General features: G+C 40.1%; 1 protein-coding gene across 2 annotated transcripts; it reads left to right on the top strand.

Annotated features, from left to right (window-relative positions):
• The first annotated feature begins 775 nt into the window (after nucleotides 1-775).
• Nucleotides 776-18,862, top strand: ark2ca (arkadia (RNF111) C-terminal like ring finger ubiquitin ligase 2Ca). Of its 2 annotated transcripts, XM_084746386.1 has the most exons (8): nucleotides 848-1,214; nucleotides 12,761-13,061; nucleotides 13,473-13,601; nucleotides 13,752-13,881; nucleotides 15,553-15,657; nucleotides 15,990-16,085; nucleotides 16,187-16,287; nucleotides 18,127-18,862. In XM_084746386.1, the coding sequence occupies exons 1-8, from the start codon at nucleotides 1,154-1,156 to the stop codon at nucleotides 18,242-18,244; spliced, it is 1,041 nt and encodes a 346-aa protein (XP_084602512.1). In that variant the 5' UTR covers nucleotides 848-1,153; the 3' UTR covers nucleotides 18,245-18,862. The 2 variants fall into 2 exon arrangements, 1 of the variants encoding a protein (XP_084602512.1); XR_014772660.1 differs by lacking the exons at nucleotides 12,761-13,061; nucleotides 13,473-13,601; nucleotides 13,752-13,881; ... (2 more) ...; nucleotides 16,187-16,287; nucleotides 18,127-18,862 and adding an exon at nucleotides 2,699-3,950 and having other exon boundaries at nucleotides 776-1,214.
• Nucleotides 18,863-19,191: the final 329 nt, after the last annotated feature.

The raw sequence follows: 19,191 nt of genomic DNA, 5'->3' as shown, positions 1-19,191 counted from the left end.
AAAAACTTACATTTGGCAACTTCTCTGATCTTTTTCAAGGAAATTGTACAAATTCTCTGATTTCTGTTTCTGAAATGTGAATATTTGCAGGTTTCTTTACTCCTTTCTGACAGCAAACTGTATATCTTTGAGTTGTGGAAAAATAAATAGACATTTGTGGATGTCACCTTGGACTTGACCAAACAACTAACTAATCAATTAGTGGAAAAATTACTGCCACATTGATCACTAGATTTTGTCAGGATTATTTTTCCCCCATTTCTTGAAATTTTATGGACCAAACAACTAATCAATTAATCTTACAAATGACTGACAGATTAATTGATAATGAAAATAATCATTAGTTGCAGACCTACAAAGACATTTTCTTAAGTCTGTAGAATCCAGCACATCTCTGCAGCACCACAATAATTTTACAAAGATTGGGTTTTATCAAACATTGCATCCCCTGTGATTTGAAAATTGCAGTAGATCATATTGCAATTTCAATAAAATTTTGATTAATTGGTCAGCCCTAATAATGCCCTGCTCACAATACATTATCCTTTACATAATGCATGATATTATATATACTGATTATGTGATTCGTATGTAAAAATCAAGCTAACTGGCCACTATGGTTGGTTAATAAATGTAGCCCAAAGCAAAACCAAACAGTGCAATAATTCGCCTCTAAAATGTAGTGGATTGGAGGTTGCTGAATAGCCTAATAAGCTATATTACAGATTGCTGTTTAATATTCAGTTTCCACTGTAATTCCTTTGAAACGCAGGCCATTATTTCAGTAATATGTCAGATCTTACATAAACGGTATATGTGGCTCGCTGGGATGAAATATAGCTAATGTCTAATTGACTGTCCCCAATAAGAAACCAGTTTCACTAAGTACCTTATCTGGGCTGAGGGATTCAGTCATGGAGGGGGGTGGGCTGTCCAAAACACAGACATCCCCGCCCCGGCGCTCATCCCATTGGTGGAGCTGGGTGCCAAAGCCGGAGGGTCCTGATCAGAGGGGTCCAGTGATTGGTCGCTCGGCTCTGTGTGTGCAAGCAGCGCAGCCTGTCCGTTTGAATGTGCTGGGGACTGGAGGGGATCATTTCCATGGACCATCTGTCTCACTGGCTACCCACACAACAAAGAAGAAGGACCCAGGATGGTGTTAGTACATGTTGGATATCTGGTTCTCCCCGTCTTCGGCTCAGTTAGAAATAGAGGTATGACTAAGCTCTATATGTTTCTTTACCTTAACCCTAACAAATTTCTCGACACTCACTCTTTTTAAATGTCCTCAAATGATGTAAACAGAGCTTACACCTGCTAGCAGCCGGCTAGCAGCCGAATTGACCGTTCGAACGTTGTCATAGTGACCCAAGACGTTCCATTTTTGCTGGCCGCACCGTCGCGTGAATTCAGCCGAATTAATCGTTCGAACGTTGTCATAGCGACTGAATACGTTCTCTCTTTTTTTTGCTAGCTGTCGCGTGAATTTAGCCGAATTAACAGTTAAAACGTTGCCATAGCGACTGGAGACGTTTAAAGTCATAAGAGAGATTTGTGTGGGGGGACGTTTCGGGCCCTGTTAACCGCACCAAATGACTGCAGCTGTCAAATGGCAGCCCCGCTTTTCTTTTTTATCCCCCCTCCCTCCCCTTCAGCTCAGCTCGGCTCAGCTCAGCTGTGCTAGCGCGGAGTGGTCTGCTGCTGCTTTATCTTCCACTGCGTGGTGTTTACGTGCAGCGATTGTGTGCGGTCACCGCTAGCTAATGTTACCGGAGAATAACACCCGTAAAAGCTTGATGTCATACGGCCCCAGTCGGTAGCTCAGCTTTTGCTAATAATATCCACATCTTCTGTCTGGATTTGTCATTAATTTGGCCAAAGCATGCAGGAGGCAGCTGTTATCTGAATAGAGCTGACTACTGGTAACATGACAAGGGATGTTTACCCCCTTGTGTGCAACTGGCATCGAGTCTGTTGATCTCATTTTCCCCAGATATTCATTAGTAAATGTCAATTAAAGGTTCTTCCATGAAAGACAGGTGTTGTAATGACTGTACCTCAGATAGAAGGCTATGACTGGAGATAGTAAAAAAAAAAAAAAAAAAAAAAAAAAAACAAAGGCTGTAAAATGGTGGCTTTTTGCCTTAACATAAACCCTCAAAATTGTTTGATGGAAAGTAGGGCTGCACGATATGGGTAAAAAAAAATATTGTGATATGATTATTACAATTAGTGGGGAAAGGGTTTTCATTTTCACAAAGACGACTAAAGTGATGCCAATTGAGACACACATGTTTACTTACATCTGGAGAACAACATTTGTAGGCCAGAGCATCTCTGCAGCACTTCATTACAATGCTGTTTTGTCACACAGTTCACTCTGGATATTGCACATGGCCACATTGCGATAATATTGCGATTAATTGTGCAGCCCTAATGGACAGCTCCCCAAATAAAACCTGCAAATTGCACTTCAGGTGCTCCAGCAGAGAAAACCTGAACAGCATGAATAATCACACCGGCTGAATTGGGCTAAATAACAATAACATCATCCTCCATTGCAGCAGGCTATCTGTGTTGATTATGTAATAATAATAGTAGTGGTAATAATAATTTGACGTGCATTGTTAAGACTACATGCAGTAGCACCAATGATTTCATTGTGCTTTTATTTGTGTTCTTTTTTCCTGTTCCATAGTATCGAGGCTGGCTCTACATTCCGCATTTCTCAGACCTTTGTCCCCCTCCATTGTGTAGCTAACGATCATCTGCTGCTGTCTGCCGTAGCCTCTGCCTGTTCTCTGCATCTAGCTGTATTGTGAACCCCTTCTTCCTCATTTCCTCTTTCCATCTGAAGACGACATTGGCATTAAAACCGAGTTCCCACTCATACCGTATCCTTCTGTGTAACAGACTAAAGAATAACACCTTCTGTAGAAAACAGTTTGTCTTTATTTAAACTGTCATGTTGCTCTTCAGTGAATAACCCATTGTAGCGTTAGACTTTACTACAGACTGTCATTGTGATTCTCCCATTCAGTGTGGATAGACTACATTCTGCTGTAAATTTCTGTAAAGTGGATACATTTTGATCCCCCCCTCCTCTGATTCGATTACAGCCAGGCTTGATCGAACTCTTTGAAAATTGTCTCCATCCCCCTATTTGCAAAGGTGCATTGTACCAGCTAATAAAGCACTTGTATGATCACCTTCTCCAAATCATTTTGACTAATAATTCACCAATTGGCTGATACACGTAGTGCTAAAATCACAGTAATTTGTGTGTGGTGTTATTTTCACCTTTTATGGTCCACTGCACCTGTTATAGTGGCGTCGAAACGGCTGGTCATAATCCTATCCATGTGTGAAAGCCTTTGTTCCTGCTAGCTGAATTGATTTAGTCAGTCACAATAAAATTGGCGAGACTCTAACTCATCTTGCCATTTTGAAAAAAAAATAAATAAATCCCCCCCTTTTCAACCACTATCATGCACAGCCCCCTTTCTTCAAGTGTTTTCCTCAGACACCTCCAGAATGCTATCCATTTTACAGGGATGTGTATATCCTGCACTGCTGTAGAACTCCTTTTAGAATGAAAATGTCTTTTATTCTTTGGTTGTGGTTTTCTACCTTATGTTCTTGTATTAGATCCTAATGCATGGTCATTTTATACTTTTGTTTTTCCACATTGAACAGCAGATTCCAATGTAAACTCTGTGTAGAGATGTCCCTGCTATACTGAAATGTGCTGTAAGCATACACATCTACTCATTGGATGCTGCTTCTGTTCTGTTAACCCTACAGAGAGCATGGTCGGGCCTTGCCTTTGGTCTTTATTTGCATGGTATTATTCTGGTTATATATAGGAGATATTACTCTTATTATTACTATTATCACACAGTGCCACACATACTAATATTTTCCAATAAAGACTGTAGTTTTCTTTCTAACCTTCAGTGTGCTTTTTGCTGATTTCCATGTGTTCCTCCTCCCCTCCTCCCTCCACACTGTGCTGTCACTGAGACGGTCCCCTCACTCTTTATGTGCTCTCATTTCTCAGCTGTCTTTGACAGAGTTTCCTCAAGTTGATGCTCTGCTTACTTTGGGGTATAGGGCCCTCCAAATTTTCTATCCATCCAAAAAAAAAAGAGAGAGAGAGAGAAAAATAAGCATGTTTACTCTGAAACACACCGGCATTGATATGTAATGTGACACGCTGTCATTCCTTCCTAATCCATACACTGTTGTTGAGAGAAAAAAAAAACACAGCCTCACTCACATCCACTCATTGGTGTTCATTGGTGACGAGTTATCATTGGAACAACCTTGGGATAAAGTCCTCTGTCATGGTATATGTAGTTTTGTATTTTAATGCCAATATATTTACTCAATTTTCTGTTAATTTCACAGAGAAACAGTGAAACTACATTTTTTGTCAAATTTAAGACTTACCAAATGAGGTTACTGCAATACATTGATGCATAAATTATATAAAAGTCTAATATTATGGTAAAATAAGTGGGCAGCATCGCCTACAACAGCCTAAAAATACACCCAAGGATATGAAACTGGTTCACACAAATGAATTGTCTCATGGTATATATCATGGTATCACCCAACTCTACATTAAACAGTGGGTTACATTCTTCTGTAAGTTGTACAATTCTGTCCTGTGTTATTTTTTATTGCATTGTAGCATAGAGTTAAATGAGTCGACTGATTCCAGTCTTGTCTGTACACTAATTATGGAGCTACAGCCGGTTAGCTTAGCTTAGCACAAACACTAGAAGCGGGGAAAAAGCTCGCCTGGCTTTGTCTAATCATAACCAAGTTCACCTACCAGCACCTTTGAAGCTCACTAATTCACGTTATATCTCGTTTTGTTAGTTTGTACAAAAAGCTGTCATTGTTGTCATTTTGGTTGGTAACAGAACAGTAACATTTAGTGATTTAATGTGATGTAGATGTGAAAAATCCCTTTGAGTTTATGTGTATAAATACATAATTTACCACAGCTGTGAGGTGCTGGAAACAGCAACATCACCTGAAAGATGTCTTGCCACCTCAGTTTCGGGTGGTTCTAGTTCAAAATGTACGTATGAAAAAGTTGTGGCTGGATTGAAATTTACCACAAGACCAAAACTCTGAAGTCCAAGTGGAAGTGAATGCAGCACGAGATAAGCGTATAATTTACGGATCTGTTCTGGCCACTTTTTAGGCTAAGTGATGAGCTTATGTTCAATAAAAAATAAAACAATTTATTGCCAATTTGGGGGTTTTCCAAGCAGATATCGATACATGTGATTGTGTTTGATTAAATCTGCATATATTTTTCATGCTACCCTCTTGCCATTCCATGAATATTTCACTGGATCCTGGCTGGAAAAGCTTGAAAATGCACCTTGAGAAATCTTGAAAGCTGCTTGAATTTGACCTTGGAAATGGTTTAGGAGCCCTGAATAGTCTGGCACATGAAATCACAGCGTATACACAATTTAATACTATTTTTGCATGGATTAAACGAAGGACAGGACGGACACATTTTCTTATTTTTGGACAGAGCCAGGCTAGATATTTGCTGTTTCCAGTGTTTGTGCTAAGCTAAGCTAACACATGTAATAGTGATATCAGTCTTCTCATCTAACTGTCTGCCAGAACGTCCAAGTGTTCCTCTCCAAGAGTCTCAAATGTGCAGCATAATGAATCAATTTAGTTCAATCACGAAATGGCGAGTGTTTCCTCTGTGTATCAGTGTCTTAATGTTATATATTAAACTACTGGCCTCTTTCATTTAGTAATTTTCTTGTTAAGTGGCATGACAGACCTTGACATACTGGTACAAATAAACTCTTGAGTCACAGAAAGCAGCATGTCGCTGCTTATGGTTTTATCACGTAAAAATAGTCATCCGGTCGCTTGTGACAACAGCAGAACTAAACCAATTCAGCTCGCATTACAAGAACATGAGGCTTTTCATGATTTATTGCAAAAAGTCTTTAATATTAAATTAAAGGCTCAGAGTTTTGTTAATGAAAAGTAATATTGTAGTTTATGCTTTCAGACAAGAGCAACACATTCTGAATGTTTATATTAGACCTACAAAATAAATTGGTTTATAAATTCTCATTTTTCTTTACACTATAAACCCAAATATGTTAGCAGTTCTCATAAACTCAAACGTTAGAGTTTATGAGAGCTTAAATATTTGGAGTTGATGTTACGTGTACTCTTTGATTACGGTTAAAATCATTGATGAAGCCAACTCAGATATTTTTAGTAAATGCAACTCAGAATTTTCATTCACCTCTCTTAAGTTAACAAAAAATATAAAAAACATTATTTCACGTTCAGTTAATTAAAAAATAGTGACTTGATAAAGCTCAAAATCATTTACCCCAAACCCTTATTTTCCTCATGGATTAATGGAAAATTACGAGTTAAATAAACACAAAAGAATGAAAATTCCTCTGGCACTCAACATTTTTAAGTTAGCAGAACTTTTCACTTCTGATTACAACTAATTATTTTGAGCTTTCGGTATTACAGTGTGGGGTTACTGCATGAGAATGAGGGACAGGGAATTTCGGTGTGGGTGTGTCATGTCAGAAGGATTTAAAAAATAATAATTTAGAGAAACTTAATTTGTTTTTAATATCATGAAGATAAGTCACAGATTCTGAGGATGATATGAAGCACAGTATTCTGGCGCAGGTGACAAGTTTTTTAAACAGCAGCTAAGATTGTCAATAAGCTGTTTGAGCATGTTTTAAAATATTTTTTTTATCACAAACTCCTTGTACTCTGTGTCATCTGGTTTAAAACAGGTCGAATAACATCAACAGTTTGTTATTTATGACCAGTAAACTGACTAATCAATGCAAAAGTCAAGTGAAAAAACAGCAGGAATTCTGGCCTACACACAAATCCATGTTCTTCATATTATCTGTCACTATCACAGTTAATTTTCAGGACAAAAAGGAGAGGACTGCTTATAATTTGGGACTGTCCTATATTTTTCAGCACTAGGATGTTAATGTGCCACCTTGGTTTTAGGAACTGCTCTCACTTTAAACAATGCATGTGCTTGTGTGAAAGGTTTCGCCGTGGGAAAATTGGTCACAGCACGCAGGACACGCAGTCATTCATTCCAAGTATCATTCGTCATTTGAGATATAAAGTCATGGACTGAAAGGGTTTTAAAGTGTGAATTCTTGCCGTCACGTACCAGCCACTCGAGTCTTACATCTGTTCACAGTGTCTGAAATAGTTGGAGTTATTTATGTGCAGACACAAGGTGTGTCTGAGACGCAGCATGTGTGCTCGGCAACTTTCTCCACCAGCTACAGCAACAGACTTTAAAATAACTCAGCAGCTGTAATGCATATGTCCCCCCACAGTAGCTGCACTGCTACAGACTGCATTAATATATGAACATAAGACGTTTTGTCTTCCACCCTGCACCCACCCTGTGTCCTTACTTGACCGATGAATAACATCAAGGTCAGAGTGGTGTGCAAGCATGTGCAGTATGGAGCCATTTGTATGCAGATTTTCAGTCCAGCTGCACAATGTAGAGGCAGATTTCACTCATTAGTGCCTCGCTGTGATTGTGAGTGTGCTAATCAGTGATATCAGCTGGTGCGTTGAAGGGTTTTCAATGAGAAAGTGCACACGCAGGGCTCACAGTGTCACATGATGGAGGACCACCACAGTGGGCAGAAGACAGGATTGTGGTAGAGAGGAGGTGGGATTGTGAAAGCTGCAGTGATGGAAGCAGGAGGAGGGGGAGGAGGGAGAGACGGAGAGGGAGACAGGTTCGATGTCAGACTGCTGCAGTCGCGGCTGGGCAGGGCTTACGGGCTGTCACTCAGACAGGGACACCATGCCGCAGCCACACCGTGGGGGAGGGGCTGCCTGTGCAGGAGCTCAGGGGTGAGGCGAGGTGGATGGGAGTATGTGAGTGTATCTGTGTGTATGGATGGGTGGGGGTCTGTTCTGCACCAATCAGGCATTTTTAAGTCAAAGCAGAGCAGAGATGTAACAATAACAACATCAGGGCTGTTTCTGCTGGCAGCACTGCAATATGTCAAATATTAATGTCAGCGGTTCATGCTGAGAAAGAGCCCAGAGACAAATAATTTGATATTTACTCTCAGCATCACATCGAGTCCAGTCTTACCAGGTCACAGGCGTTACACAAAAGTGATGTACAGCCTTTTACAAATCCAAACCACCAGTCTGACATTTCTGCTCTACTTCCTCAGCCAAATGTTGTTTTCAATTTGCTCACGGCTCTCGAGGTTCACTGGCTTCACATGTCCCAGGGCTATATGAATCAAAACAACAAAGAAAATATGTCATTTTAGCAATAATTCAAAGATTAGTTTGACAATTGGGGAAACACACTTATTTGCTTTCTTGTTTAAAGCTGGATAAGAAGATCCACACCATTTTCACATTTGTCTATTAGATACTACCAATACCTCTTAGCCTCACTAATGAAATAATTATATCTCATTTGTGTAGTTAACACAAAATCCAAGGTGAAAAACAGCAATTTACAGCTTTTGGAGGGTTATATGCTGGACTATTTCTTGACCAGGAACAGCTAGTTAGCTTAGCACAAGGACTGGAAACAAAGGGAAACAGCTAGCATGGCACTGTACAAAGGTAACAAAATCCACAAATACTTAAAGGCTCACTAATTAACAGACTGTATGTCATTTATTTACTCCACACACAAAAAAACAAAAAACAAAGCTGAAAATCAGCACTTCACAGTTTTTGGGGAGGTTACATGCTGGACTATTTCTTGATCAGGTGCAGTAACTTAGCTGGTCAACTTAGCTTAGCACCAGGATTGGAAAGAGAGGGAAACTGCTAGCATGGCACTATTCAAAGGCAACAAAATCCACCTACCAATAACTGCTAGACTCACTAAATAACATAATATCATAAAGCCAGGTGTAAAAACTGCAATTCACAGGTTTTGTGGGGTTATATGCTGGACTGTTTCTTGGCTAGGCACAGCTGGTTAGCTTAGCACAAGCACTAGAAACAGGAGAAAACAGCTAGCATGGAGTTGTCCAAAGGTAACAAAACCAAATAACCAATAACTCTTGGGTTCACCAATTAATACATCATATTTTGTTTGTTTAATCCTCATAAAACCCCAAGTTGAAATACAGCAGTTCACAGTTTTTGGGGTTACATGCCAGACTACTTCTTGGCCAGGCACAGTAACTTAGCTGGTTAGCTTGGCTTAGCCCTAGGACTGAAAACAGGAGGAATCCACTTGCATGTTTGACAAAGATAACGAATTCTGCCTGCTGGCACCTCTAAAACTCACTAATTAACATAAGTTATATTTTGTGTTTTGAATACATACCTACAAAAACCAAAGTGATAATCTGTGCATTGTTCCATTTACCTCAGAGTACGAGTTGACTGTGTCTCGGTACAACAAGTCGGAAAAAAACACTTTTTTGTGCTTGCCATGTTTTTTTTGTGCATACAAACACCACAGCAACATGTCAACCGATAGAAGTTGAGACGCAAAAGAACAGAAATGCTAATACACAGCCGTCACTTCTGTTGACGTGTGGAGCAGCCATCTGTGATTCAGGGTTGGTTGGTTGGTTTCTCTGTTTTTCTGTGTCTGACATCGTATTTAATGGGGCATTCCAGTTGAAATTTCCAACTGGGAGCTTGGAAGTTTTGACCTCCCGAAGTAAAACTGAAAGCACCATATTTCTTCATATTTCTTGGCAAGGATGAGTGACTTCCTGGAGTCTCTGCTGGCAAAAACTCAAAAGTCAGGAAATTTTCCCTGCTACTAACACCCCATAAAACATTGTTTTTTAAAACACTTTTTTGTGCAGATTTAAAGAACAAACGGGATGTTAATAAACTGGCTTTAGAGGTGTTAGTAGATGTAGTCACTGGACATAGTCATGCTAGCTGTGTCCCTCTGTTTCTAGCCTTTGTGCTAAGCTAAGCTAACCGGCTGTTGGCTGTTTTCTTAAATGAGAGAGGTATCAATCTCCTCTAAGAAGGAAAATGCAAATTATTCCCAAAATAATTATAATTATAAAGTTTATTTGTATAGCACAGTGTTACAAAATGCTTTACTCATAAAATACAAGAATAAAATTACACAGTAATGTATGAATTAACAGGCAGGGAAAAGAGGAACAACAACAAAAAAAACAAACAAAAATGGATGATTTAAAACCATAAATAAAACACTAATGTGAAAAAAGTTAAAGTAGTAAATCAATAGTAAGGAAATAACGTATAAAGTAAAGTTAAACAAATATAAGAAAGTCTTGATAAAAATAAATCTTCAGTGATTTACAATAAGATGCTAATAAAGCTATGTCAAACTATTCCTTATAATAAATGCTATAAATATATAGATGTACTATTTTGGGGGTGTTGTTGGTGATTTTGTGTTCACATAACAAAGTTAGAGACTTGATAATTTGTAAATTAGATCACAGCTCAGTGAACCATCTACTGTTGATTCAATTTGTCAGCAAATGCTAAATATACCACGTCCCAAATCCTCTCCGCTCTTCGTATTAGACGTACATTGTCACTTCATATTGCTGTTTAACAACTCATCTGCATGACTCAGCTTGAATCAGCTGACACAACAGTAGATGAGACAATTATTTCAAATGCACGATGCTCAAATAGCTCATTATACACACGGTCCGTCCTGCAGACCCCGCTGTCTGCTTCCTGTTCCAGAAAGCTAGAGAGCTGTAATGGGAAGAAGTGAAGTAGTAACTGCTTGTCCCCACCTCACCCCCCGTCCAGCCCTCCTCGCCCTGAGCCCGGGAGTAATTTGTATTGATTGTTTTGTGCAACTCGATACCGAGGTGATTCAGTGGGACTACCATGCAATCTCATGTCTCCTCCATCTCTGATATGAAGGGTGGGGGAAGGTAGAAACAGGGGCGGATAATCTCTTGTTGTTGCCATGGAGGGTTTTAATGAGAAATCCACAGTTGAACAGTTGCTCTTTCAAACATCAGACATGATGATATAAAGCCTGAATCTAAATTGACTAGAAGTGGACCACAGACAGCCCTCTGTGCTGTAGATCGTCTTGGAACCACACCAGGCTGTTAGTGAAGATCCATCCTTCCTGCTGGCTCTACTATGGCAAGTGGAGAGGCAGGCCATTGGGTCCAATCTGTGTGTGGGTTTACTTGGTGCTCCACGGGGGTCCCGATGTCTGTGTCCTCCATCTGCTGTTTTGTCTGTCTTGTCTTGTCTCTTCCTGTGTCAACTCTCTCCTATTTTTATGTTCTCTCTGTGTGATTGGTTTAAATGTTTTTGCGTGTGTGGGAAGGCCAGACAGTGTTTGTTTTTGCCATTTCGACTGGGTTGCACCAACAAAGATTCATTTTATCTAAAAATGAAAAAATGTTGCCCACCTCAAAACTAATCTCAGTTTAGTAAATCCAAGACTGATTTAAACCACAATTAAATAGTTTAATCAATATGTAGATGCTTGCTAATGCTCATCCCATTTAAAATACATAAATAATTTAACAATTTGAGTGCTGCTGGGATCACGCTAGTAAGTATTAAAAAAAAAGGTGGAACACTTAAATTTTGCTCTGTATTCCTTAACAAAATGTTGCATTGTTTGCTAGCTAACTGAAAAGTTAACAAAACATTATGATTCCTAGCTAGCTGAGAAATTCACAATTACATTGTTTGGTAGCTTGCTAAAAAGTTAACGTTACATTGCATTATTTGCTAGCTAGCTAAAAAGTTTACAAAATATTACACTATATGCTAGCTAGCTGAGATGTTAGCAATTACATTATCTGTTAGCTAGCTAAAAAGTTAACAAAGTATTACATTGTTTGCTAGCCAGCTAAAAACTTAACAGAACATTATATTGTATGCTAGCTACCTAAAACAACAAAACATTGTGCTTCCTAGCCAGCTAAGAAATCAACAATTACATTGTTTGCTAGCTAGCTAAAAAGTTAACAAAATATTACACAGTTTGCTAACTAGTAGGGATGATAACAATGAATTAGTTGTAAAATTATAAAGATTTTAAATATAGATTGTGTGTGCTCCACGTTACCTGATATTCACTTATGTTTAATATGTAGACCTTAACATAGTCTTAATATGCTTCACAGGCTATGTAATACTTTCAAATAATATGCAATATGTTATTGTGGAAATAAAATGTATTTGGTATTGTTTTTATATGGATTTTTGTAGTTATGATTAATCGATTAATTGATCATTAATTTTTTACCAATGATCGATTCAGAAAGAGCACAGCTAAAGGTTAACAAAGCATAAGATTGTTAGCTAGCTAGCTACAAGTTAGCCTAGTTAGTCTTCTCACAGTCTTCTTGAGACAAAATTGGGTTCAATCTGTCCTGTCATTATTAGAGAAACTCTAAAAAGTCCATCTCCAAAAGGCAACTATAAAGTTAAAGTTCTTCAAACTGGAGCGTAATGGTGTAATATTATTTAATTTAATTTAGGTTTAGAGTTAAATGTAACTGAGGTTTGAAGAGAGCTTTAAACTTAAGCTAGTTTTAAAGTCTGACACTATCTAATTTAAAGTTAAGCCATGATTTAGTTGGGTTTAAAAATTAATCCTTGTTTGCACAATCCAGGCTATGTGTTACTTCACTGGTTTGTTTGGGTGTCTGGTGTCTGTTTGAATGAAAAGCTTATCTGGCTCCACTCTGATCTCATGTATTTCCCATAGGAGCGCACTTCACCAGGCATCAACACAGCCATGCTACCTCCTGCCGACACTTTCACCTGGGCGCTCCCCAGGCACCCATCTCAGCAGAGTTCCCTCTAGGACACGCCAGCCAGCCGCCTCAGACCGGCCTGGCCACCCACCTGCCCCCGGCACACCATCCGCCCCTCACTGCCCTGCCTGCGCCCCCTCAGTTCCAGGATGTGCCGGGGCCTCCATTCCTACCTCAGGCCTTACACCAGCAATACCTCATCCAGCAGCAGCTTCTTGAAGCGCAGCACCGCAGGATCCTCCCGCACTCCAGGTAGAACTAATACCTGCATGCAAACTGACCCTTTCTAAGTCCCGCCCCTTTTTGTTCTGTGCCAAAAACAGTTGAGCTAACTTGGTACCTGGTAGAACCCCGGCCAACTTTCCCCTTTGCTGTTTTCTGAACATTGATTTATTTTTATTTATTTATTTATTTATTTATTTTCCCAATAAAGAAACAAACAAAACGACATTAGAACTCAGGGGAATCTTGAAATCAAAACATCAAACTAACAACAAATCAATCATTTTTACAGCTTTCTTTTGTTTTGTTTGGTTTCATTTTCAAATGCAAAAAATAGAGGTGCCGCTGGGCTCTAAGTTTGCTCGACTGTTACTGGAGCGCAGGTCAAAAAGGGGCAACCCATCTGAAATAGTTTGATTTGATCTTTTATCTTGTTTGCAGAAGAACCCAGGAGCGTATTCCCCTGAACCCTCACCGACTGCGTTCAGGTTACGAGTACTCCCCTCCTCTCCATGTTCCCCAGCCAATGACACAGCAGCAGCAGCGGTACCTGGCTGAAGGCACCGACTGGTGAGTCACCGTCTGAGATAAACCGAAGTTCCTGTAGAGCTGAGAAACGATCCCGTCCTTTTAATCTCCGCGCCCATCTGTCTGTCTGTCACATTGCCTGGCATGGGTGGTGATGTTGATTTAGTGACCTGTCTGTCTGTCTGTCTGCAGGGATCTCAGCGTTGATGCTGGCCTCCCTCACCACCAGTATCAGCTTCAGCAGCTTCCACAGCACTATCAGCATTACCTGGCCTCACCTCGAATGCACCACTTCCCCAGAAACACATCCTCTGCACAAGTGGTACGTTGGTGACCCTGCTATCTTTTTATCTGAGTTTTAACATCACAAGTATTTTCATATTTGTCCTGTATTCTATAGATATCTTCACCCATAAGTTTTTCCTCCACTGATATGAGGTGTTTCAATGCAATTTTCAAATGTATTCCCTTAAAAGAGTCCTCCACTGATCTAGTATTGCACTCAGATATTTTTCATGTATTCTTCTTCCCAGTAAGCATTTTTCGGTTGAAAAGACGTTTAAAAATGGTCATGGATGAAGTGATCTTCAAAATAGGTTTAAAAGCGAAAGTGTTTTCCCCGACTATGTGAAGATGTCGATTGAACATTTCCATTTAGACTGTATTTCACTGGGCTTTGTAATAGGGACATTTTTCATCCTCTACAATGTGCAAATAACAGCCTATCATCACTTTGGAGTAAGAAATTTCTCCAGGAAAAAAAAACTGCATGAAAGTCCTATTTTTAACCCATTCATCCACAACATCTCGCTGCCCACATGGACTTTGTTGGTGTCTGTACTACGTCACCTGCATTCCTAAAGGCTTCCTGCTAGAATATTTTCTAGCACTTCAGGCAGAACGTTCCCCTGCAGAAAGTCCCGGTGCAGGTATCTTCAGAACAGTCAAAGCTGTAACCAATACGCTCAAATACTTACCCTTTTTTGATGGGTCCTTCCTCCATTTTGATGTCCTGGAAGCTTCTTGGTGCATACAGCCTTTATAGTTCTGTATTTATGACATTTTCTTCTGAAACAGTACATGTGTTGAAATTACATCTTCGTGTAGACCCAAACTTTTTTCCTGGGGACCCACTTTGTAAAATCACAAACTATCGCAATCCACGTCACAATCAAATTCTGGGAAGAGTTCATTGTTCATGTTCAGTGCATAAGTGAACTTTGTAAAATAAATACACTTCAAAACCTAATAAATGAGAAATGAATTCATTAACGCAGAGTTAAGAGGTCATCTCACTGTTTTTATCTCCTCTTATCAGGAAAACAGCATAAGATATTTGGAGATTTATGTGCATCATGCTAATCGCGGCTAATCTTGCCATGAGGCTTTAGCCTTTATTAAAGGGACACACTGGAGTGTAATTTTGATGATTGTATCGGGGAGAATCAGAGAATTGTGAGAACAAACCACCTTTAGCATTTGGATTATGTTATTTGCAAATGGAAACCCAGTTTGTGCCAACGTCAATATTCTCAGAAATGTGGGTTTTTTTGTTTTTAACTGGAGATGTCACAATACCAAAAATTTAAATATCATCACTCTGATAAAAAAAACAACAACAACTATATCTTATATCCTAATCCTAGGCTTATAAAATTGTTCCTTTTTAACATCTTGCACACAGTGCTGGTACAGAAAATGTCACTGAACTGTCTGGTTTTGCTGCAAGGCAAATTTTAAGCAAGGCAATAAAGACTGAACTGAACTGAGGCCTTGAATGAGCACTTAGATTTCTTTTTTTAAAAAAAAAATAGCTTTAGTACTTTCAATACTGTAATTACAGGATATCATTTTCTTTTAAACATGCAGTATTGAAAAACTATACTTCGATACTTTTGACAACCTTATTTCTAACAATGCATCAAAACTACGGAGAAAAAACATGAGGGGTAAAATTCCTGCAATTTGAAGAAGAGTTCTCTTTTGCACGCAGGTTGTGCATGAAATCAGAAACTACCCGTACCCCCAGCTGCACCTGTTGGCACTGCAAAGCCTGAATCCTTCGAGGCACGCCACTGCCGTGAGAGAAAGTTACGAGGTAAATCTGCCTCTGAATACATTTCATGCACTTTACAAAGCCAGTAAACAGTGCTGCCTCATCTGCATTTTTATTTAAGGCATTAAAGAACTTGAACTTTGCCTGTACTACTGCTCTGGTGTTTTAAATAATTATCACAAGATTGCAGATTGCATTGTAGATGTTTGAATTTCCAGGTGTTTGTGCATCTAGTCTTAAATTTTGAAGTTCAAATTTCATTTTTCACTTTGGAAGCATAAGTGGACAAAACAATCTCACCTCAAAGTCCATTTAGTAGCCGTTCTATTATTAGTATTTTGTTTTATTCACCTTTATGTCCACTTTTTCATCAGGAGCTTTTGCAGCTGGAGGACCGGCTGGGGAGTGTTAGTAGAGGAGCTGTTCAGACGACCATAGAGAGGTTCACCTTCCCACATAAATACAAGAAGGTAGGACATGATAACTCACGGAGACATAAAGTATGGAATATAATCTCATCGGGCGTCTCTGACTCTCCCTTTTGTCTCTCTGTAATCTGACCTGCGAACAGAGGAAGCCCCTGCAGCTGAAGATTGGGGAGGAGGAGGAAACAGATGTGGATGAGAAATGCACCATCTGTTTGTCCATGCTGGAGGACGGAGAGGACGTCAGGTCAGAAACGCTTCGTAGCCCCAGAATCCTAATTTTTCTCATCAAACTCTCCACCAAAACTCAAATAGATTTACATAAAAAGTTACATACTTGATAATTAGTAAATGAGATCTCAACTCAATGAACCATCTACTCTTAATTAAGTTTGTCAGCCAATGCTAAACATGTCACAAACCATTAACTAATGGCTAAATCCTCCCTCTCGCTCACATTAGACATGGAGTGTCACTCTATATTATAACAAGTCCAGCTTTAATCTGTCTGGTTCATCTCGAGACAGCTGACACAACAATGATAAGACAGTTAGTGCCAGTAGGAGGATTTTCTTACAGTCTGACTGAGCCAAGCTAGCTGTTTTCACCTGTTTCCAGTCTTTGCACTAAACTAAGCTAACCAGCTGCTGGCTGTGGTTTCATATTAAACTGAAAGATATGAGAGTGACATCTTTCTTCTTCATTTAAAGGGGTAGTTTGGATTATTTGAAGAGGGGATGTGTGAGATACTTATAATTCAGTCAGTGCATTACCTGCTACCAGTTTGGAGAAGCAGCAGGAGAACCGGTGTGGGAAGCTAAGCAATTTATCTCAACAGCAATGTCTGTAAAATGTCAGACAATTAGTTAAATGTGTCCGTGAATACTCTGAAGTCTCACAGCAACACACAATAACAGATGGAGGCAGCGGTAGATCAGCAGCTCCTGTGTTCTGTGAAGCAGGCCACATTCTGACAGAATCAGAGGCAGGCGGTTTGCAGCGATGGTTATTTGTGCTTAAAACATTACCAGTGTGAAGTTTTATTTCTCTGATTCACCGGCTTTCTCGTTACCATCGCCCCATCATCTCATTTATTCTCTACCTTGCATGACCACAGCTGTGCTCTCTCTCTTAAATGAATTGACACAAACCAAAAGAAGCGCCTTGGTGTCGTTGTTTTGCAGCACAAACTTGCAAGCCAGACCCAGACGTTGAAGCTAGGTACACAAAATAAACCAAACGAGGACACAACTGGGACATTACCATCATTCGGTCGATAAATTCCACTTGAATAGCGCCCGGTTTCAACGGTATTTCATGCTGATTGTAAAGCAGTCAGATCACTGCCTCATTGACACTGTTTCAACTTTACCACCACATGAGGGGAATCCCCTGCAGCCTCCACCGCCATTGCCTAACTGCTTCGCCACGATGACTAATGCTGTCTGAATCTGGCTATGAAATTACTGTTTTTGCCAAAGGAGTCTGGTTGAGCAATAGATATTTGGCCTATGTAATAGCAGTTCCCAGTTGGAAAAGGCTGTCTGACAGCAAGGTAAAGAGGTGAAAATATTCTAAATATAACAAGCACTTAAAACTGACATTGATTTCTTTAGAAGGGCCTAGAATTTTAAGTGGCATTAATCCGTCATGCTGCTGACATCGGTACTGCTGCTGCTTCTCCAAGCTGAGGGTGTGTCACACGTCATCTAGAGCACCTGACACAACCCCACTTCAAATAATCCAAACTAACTCTGCAAAATGATAAGCAAAATGTTGAAACGTCGCTCTCAGTAATGACCTGAGCATGTGCCCCTCCGCAATCGGGGGGTGAAATTCAGGGGTAAAGATCGGTGCCCTGGGTTGAAGGAAGAGGCTCGGTTTACAGCGTTCGGAGCCTCAGCTGTCTGAGAGACGCGTGGGACTGATGACTCAACAGAAGTTGTCTCCGCATGCCTGAAAGAACAAAATTAACTCCCTGCTGTTTTCCTGAAGTTCTTTGCAAGCTCATAACTGTATGCACCGGGGAGACTCTCTGTGAATCAACACTGACACTTCTCTGTCTGCGTCTCTGTCTGTCCTGCAGGAGATTGCCCTGCATGCACCTCTTCCACCAGGGCTGCGTGGACCAGTGGCTGGCCACCAGCAGGAAGTGTCCGATCTGCCGGGTTGACATCGAGACACAGCTGAACCCTGACAGCTGATGAGATTCAAACCCCCCTCCTTTGTCAATCACCCCCGTGTGGTTCCTGCTTTTCTTCCACCCCGGCTCGCCGGCCCTCCTCCTCCTCCTCCTCCTTCCCCTCGTTGGGTGCTTTGCCAAATGTCTCCAGACTTCATGTGACATCACCACCCCTCTGACTCACGCTTTACTGAGCCAAGCCAGGATAACTAACTGCACGAGAGGCCGCAGGGGACTCTCTTTATATAGAAGCACATCCCTCTGGAGGCAAAAGACACGCAAACACACACATACTCATGTACACAGGGTTTACTTGTAGCTTGCTGGTCGTAAGTGGGGTGTTGTTGCTGTTGTGGTGTCGTACTGTAGGTAGCCTTGGGCTGTGTAGCATGTCCTCAAAGCCATGACTTAATGTCCTGAGAGTGGAGAACACATAACCCCACACTGAGCTGGCTACTTTCTCTCTTTTTCTCTCCCTTCTCTTTCTATATATATATATATAAATACACATATATATATTTCTCTCTTTTCAAACACTTCAATCAAAGTGAATATTCTGCCACAACTTAACAGAAACTGCAATTCCAAAAAAAAGTTGTGACGCTGTGTGAAAAAAAAACAGGATGCAATGATTTGCAAAAACTGAATTCAGTGAAAAGACAAAATATTTCATGTTCAACCTGATTAAAGTTATTGTTTTCTGTAAATATACTCAATTTTATACCTGCGACACGTTCCAAAAAAAACTGGGACAGCGTCAACAAAAGACTGGGAAAGTGCTCAAAAAATTATCAGTTTGAACATTAAATATCTAAAAATGTCTTGCAAAAATTTGCATTCTGTTTTTATTTACGTTTTGCACAACGTTCCAGCTTTTTTGGAGCTGGGGTTGTAAATGCTCTGATGCCATGTTTACCTAAAGATCATTTGTGGTCGTAGTAGAGTAGCAGTAACCAACAAGTGATATCT

Source organism: Lutjanus erythropterus, chromosome 20 (genome assembly GCF_056507025.1).
Source record: "Lutjanus erythropterus isolate fLutEry1 chromosome 20, fLutEry1.hap2, whole genome shotgun sequence".
Classification (NCBI taxonomy): domain Eukaryota; kingdom Metazoa; phylum Chordata; class Actinopteri; order Lutjaniformes; family Lutjanidae; genus Lutjanus; species Lutjanus erythropterus.
Note: the sequence above shows the minus strand (reverse complement) of the source record. Positions and strands in the feature narration are given on the sequence as shown.

Coding starts and splice junctions, on each gene's coding strand:
- ark2ca (XM_084746386.1), top strand. CDS start 1,154: ATGGTGTTAGTACATGTTGGATATCTGGTTCTCCCCGTCTTCGGCTCA. Junction 1,215..12,760: donor CGGCTCAGTTAGAAATAGAG/GTATGACTAAGC, acceptor TATTTCCCATAG/GAGCGCACTTCACCAGGCAT. Junction 13,602..13,751: donor CTGGCTGAAGGCACCGACTG/GTGAGTCACCGT, acceptor GTCTGTCTGCAG/GGATCTCAGCGTTGATGCTG.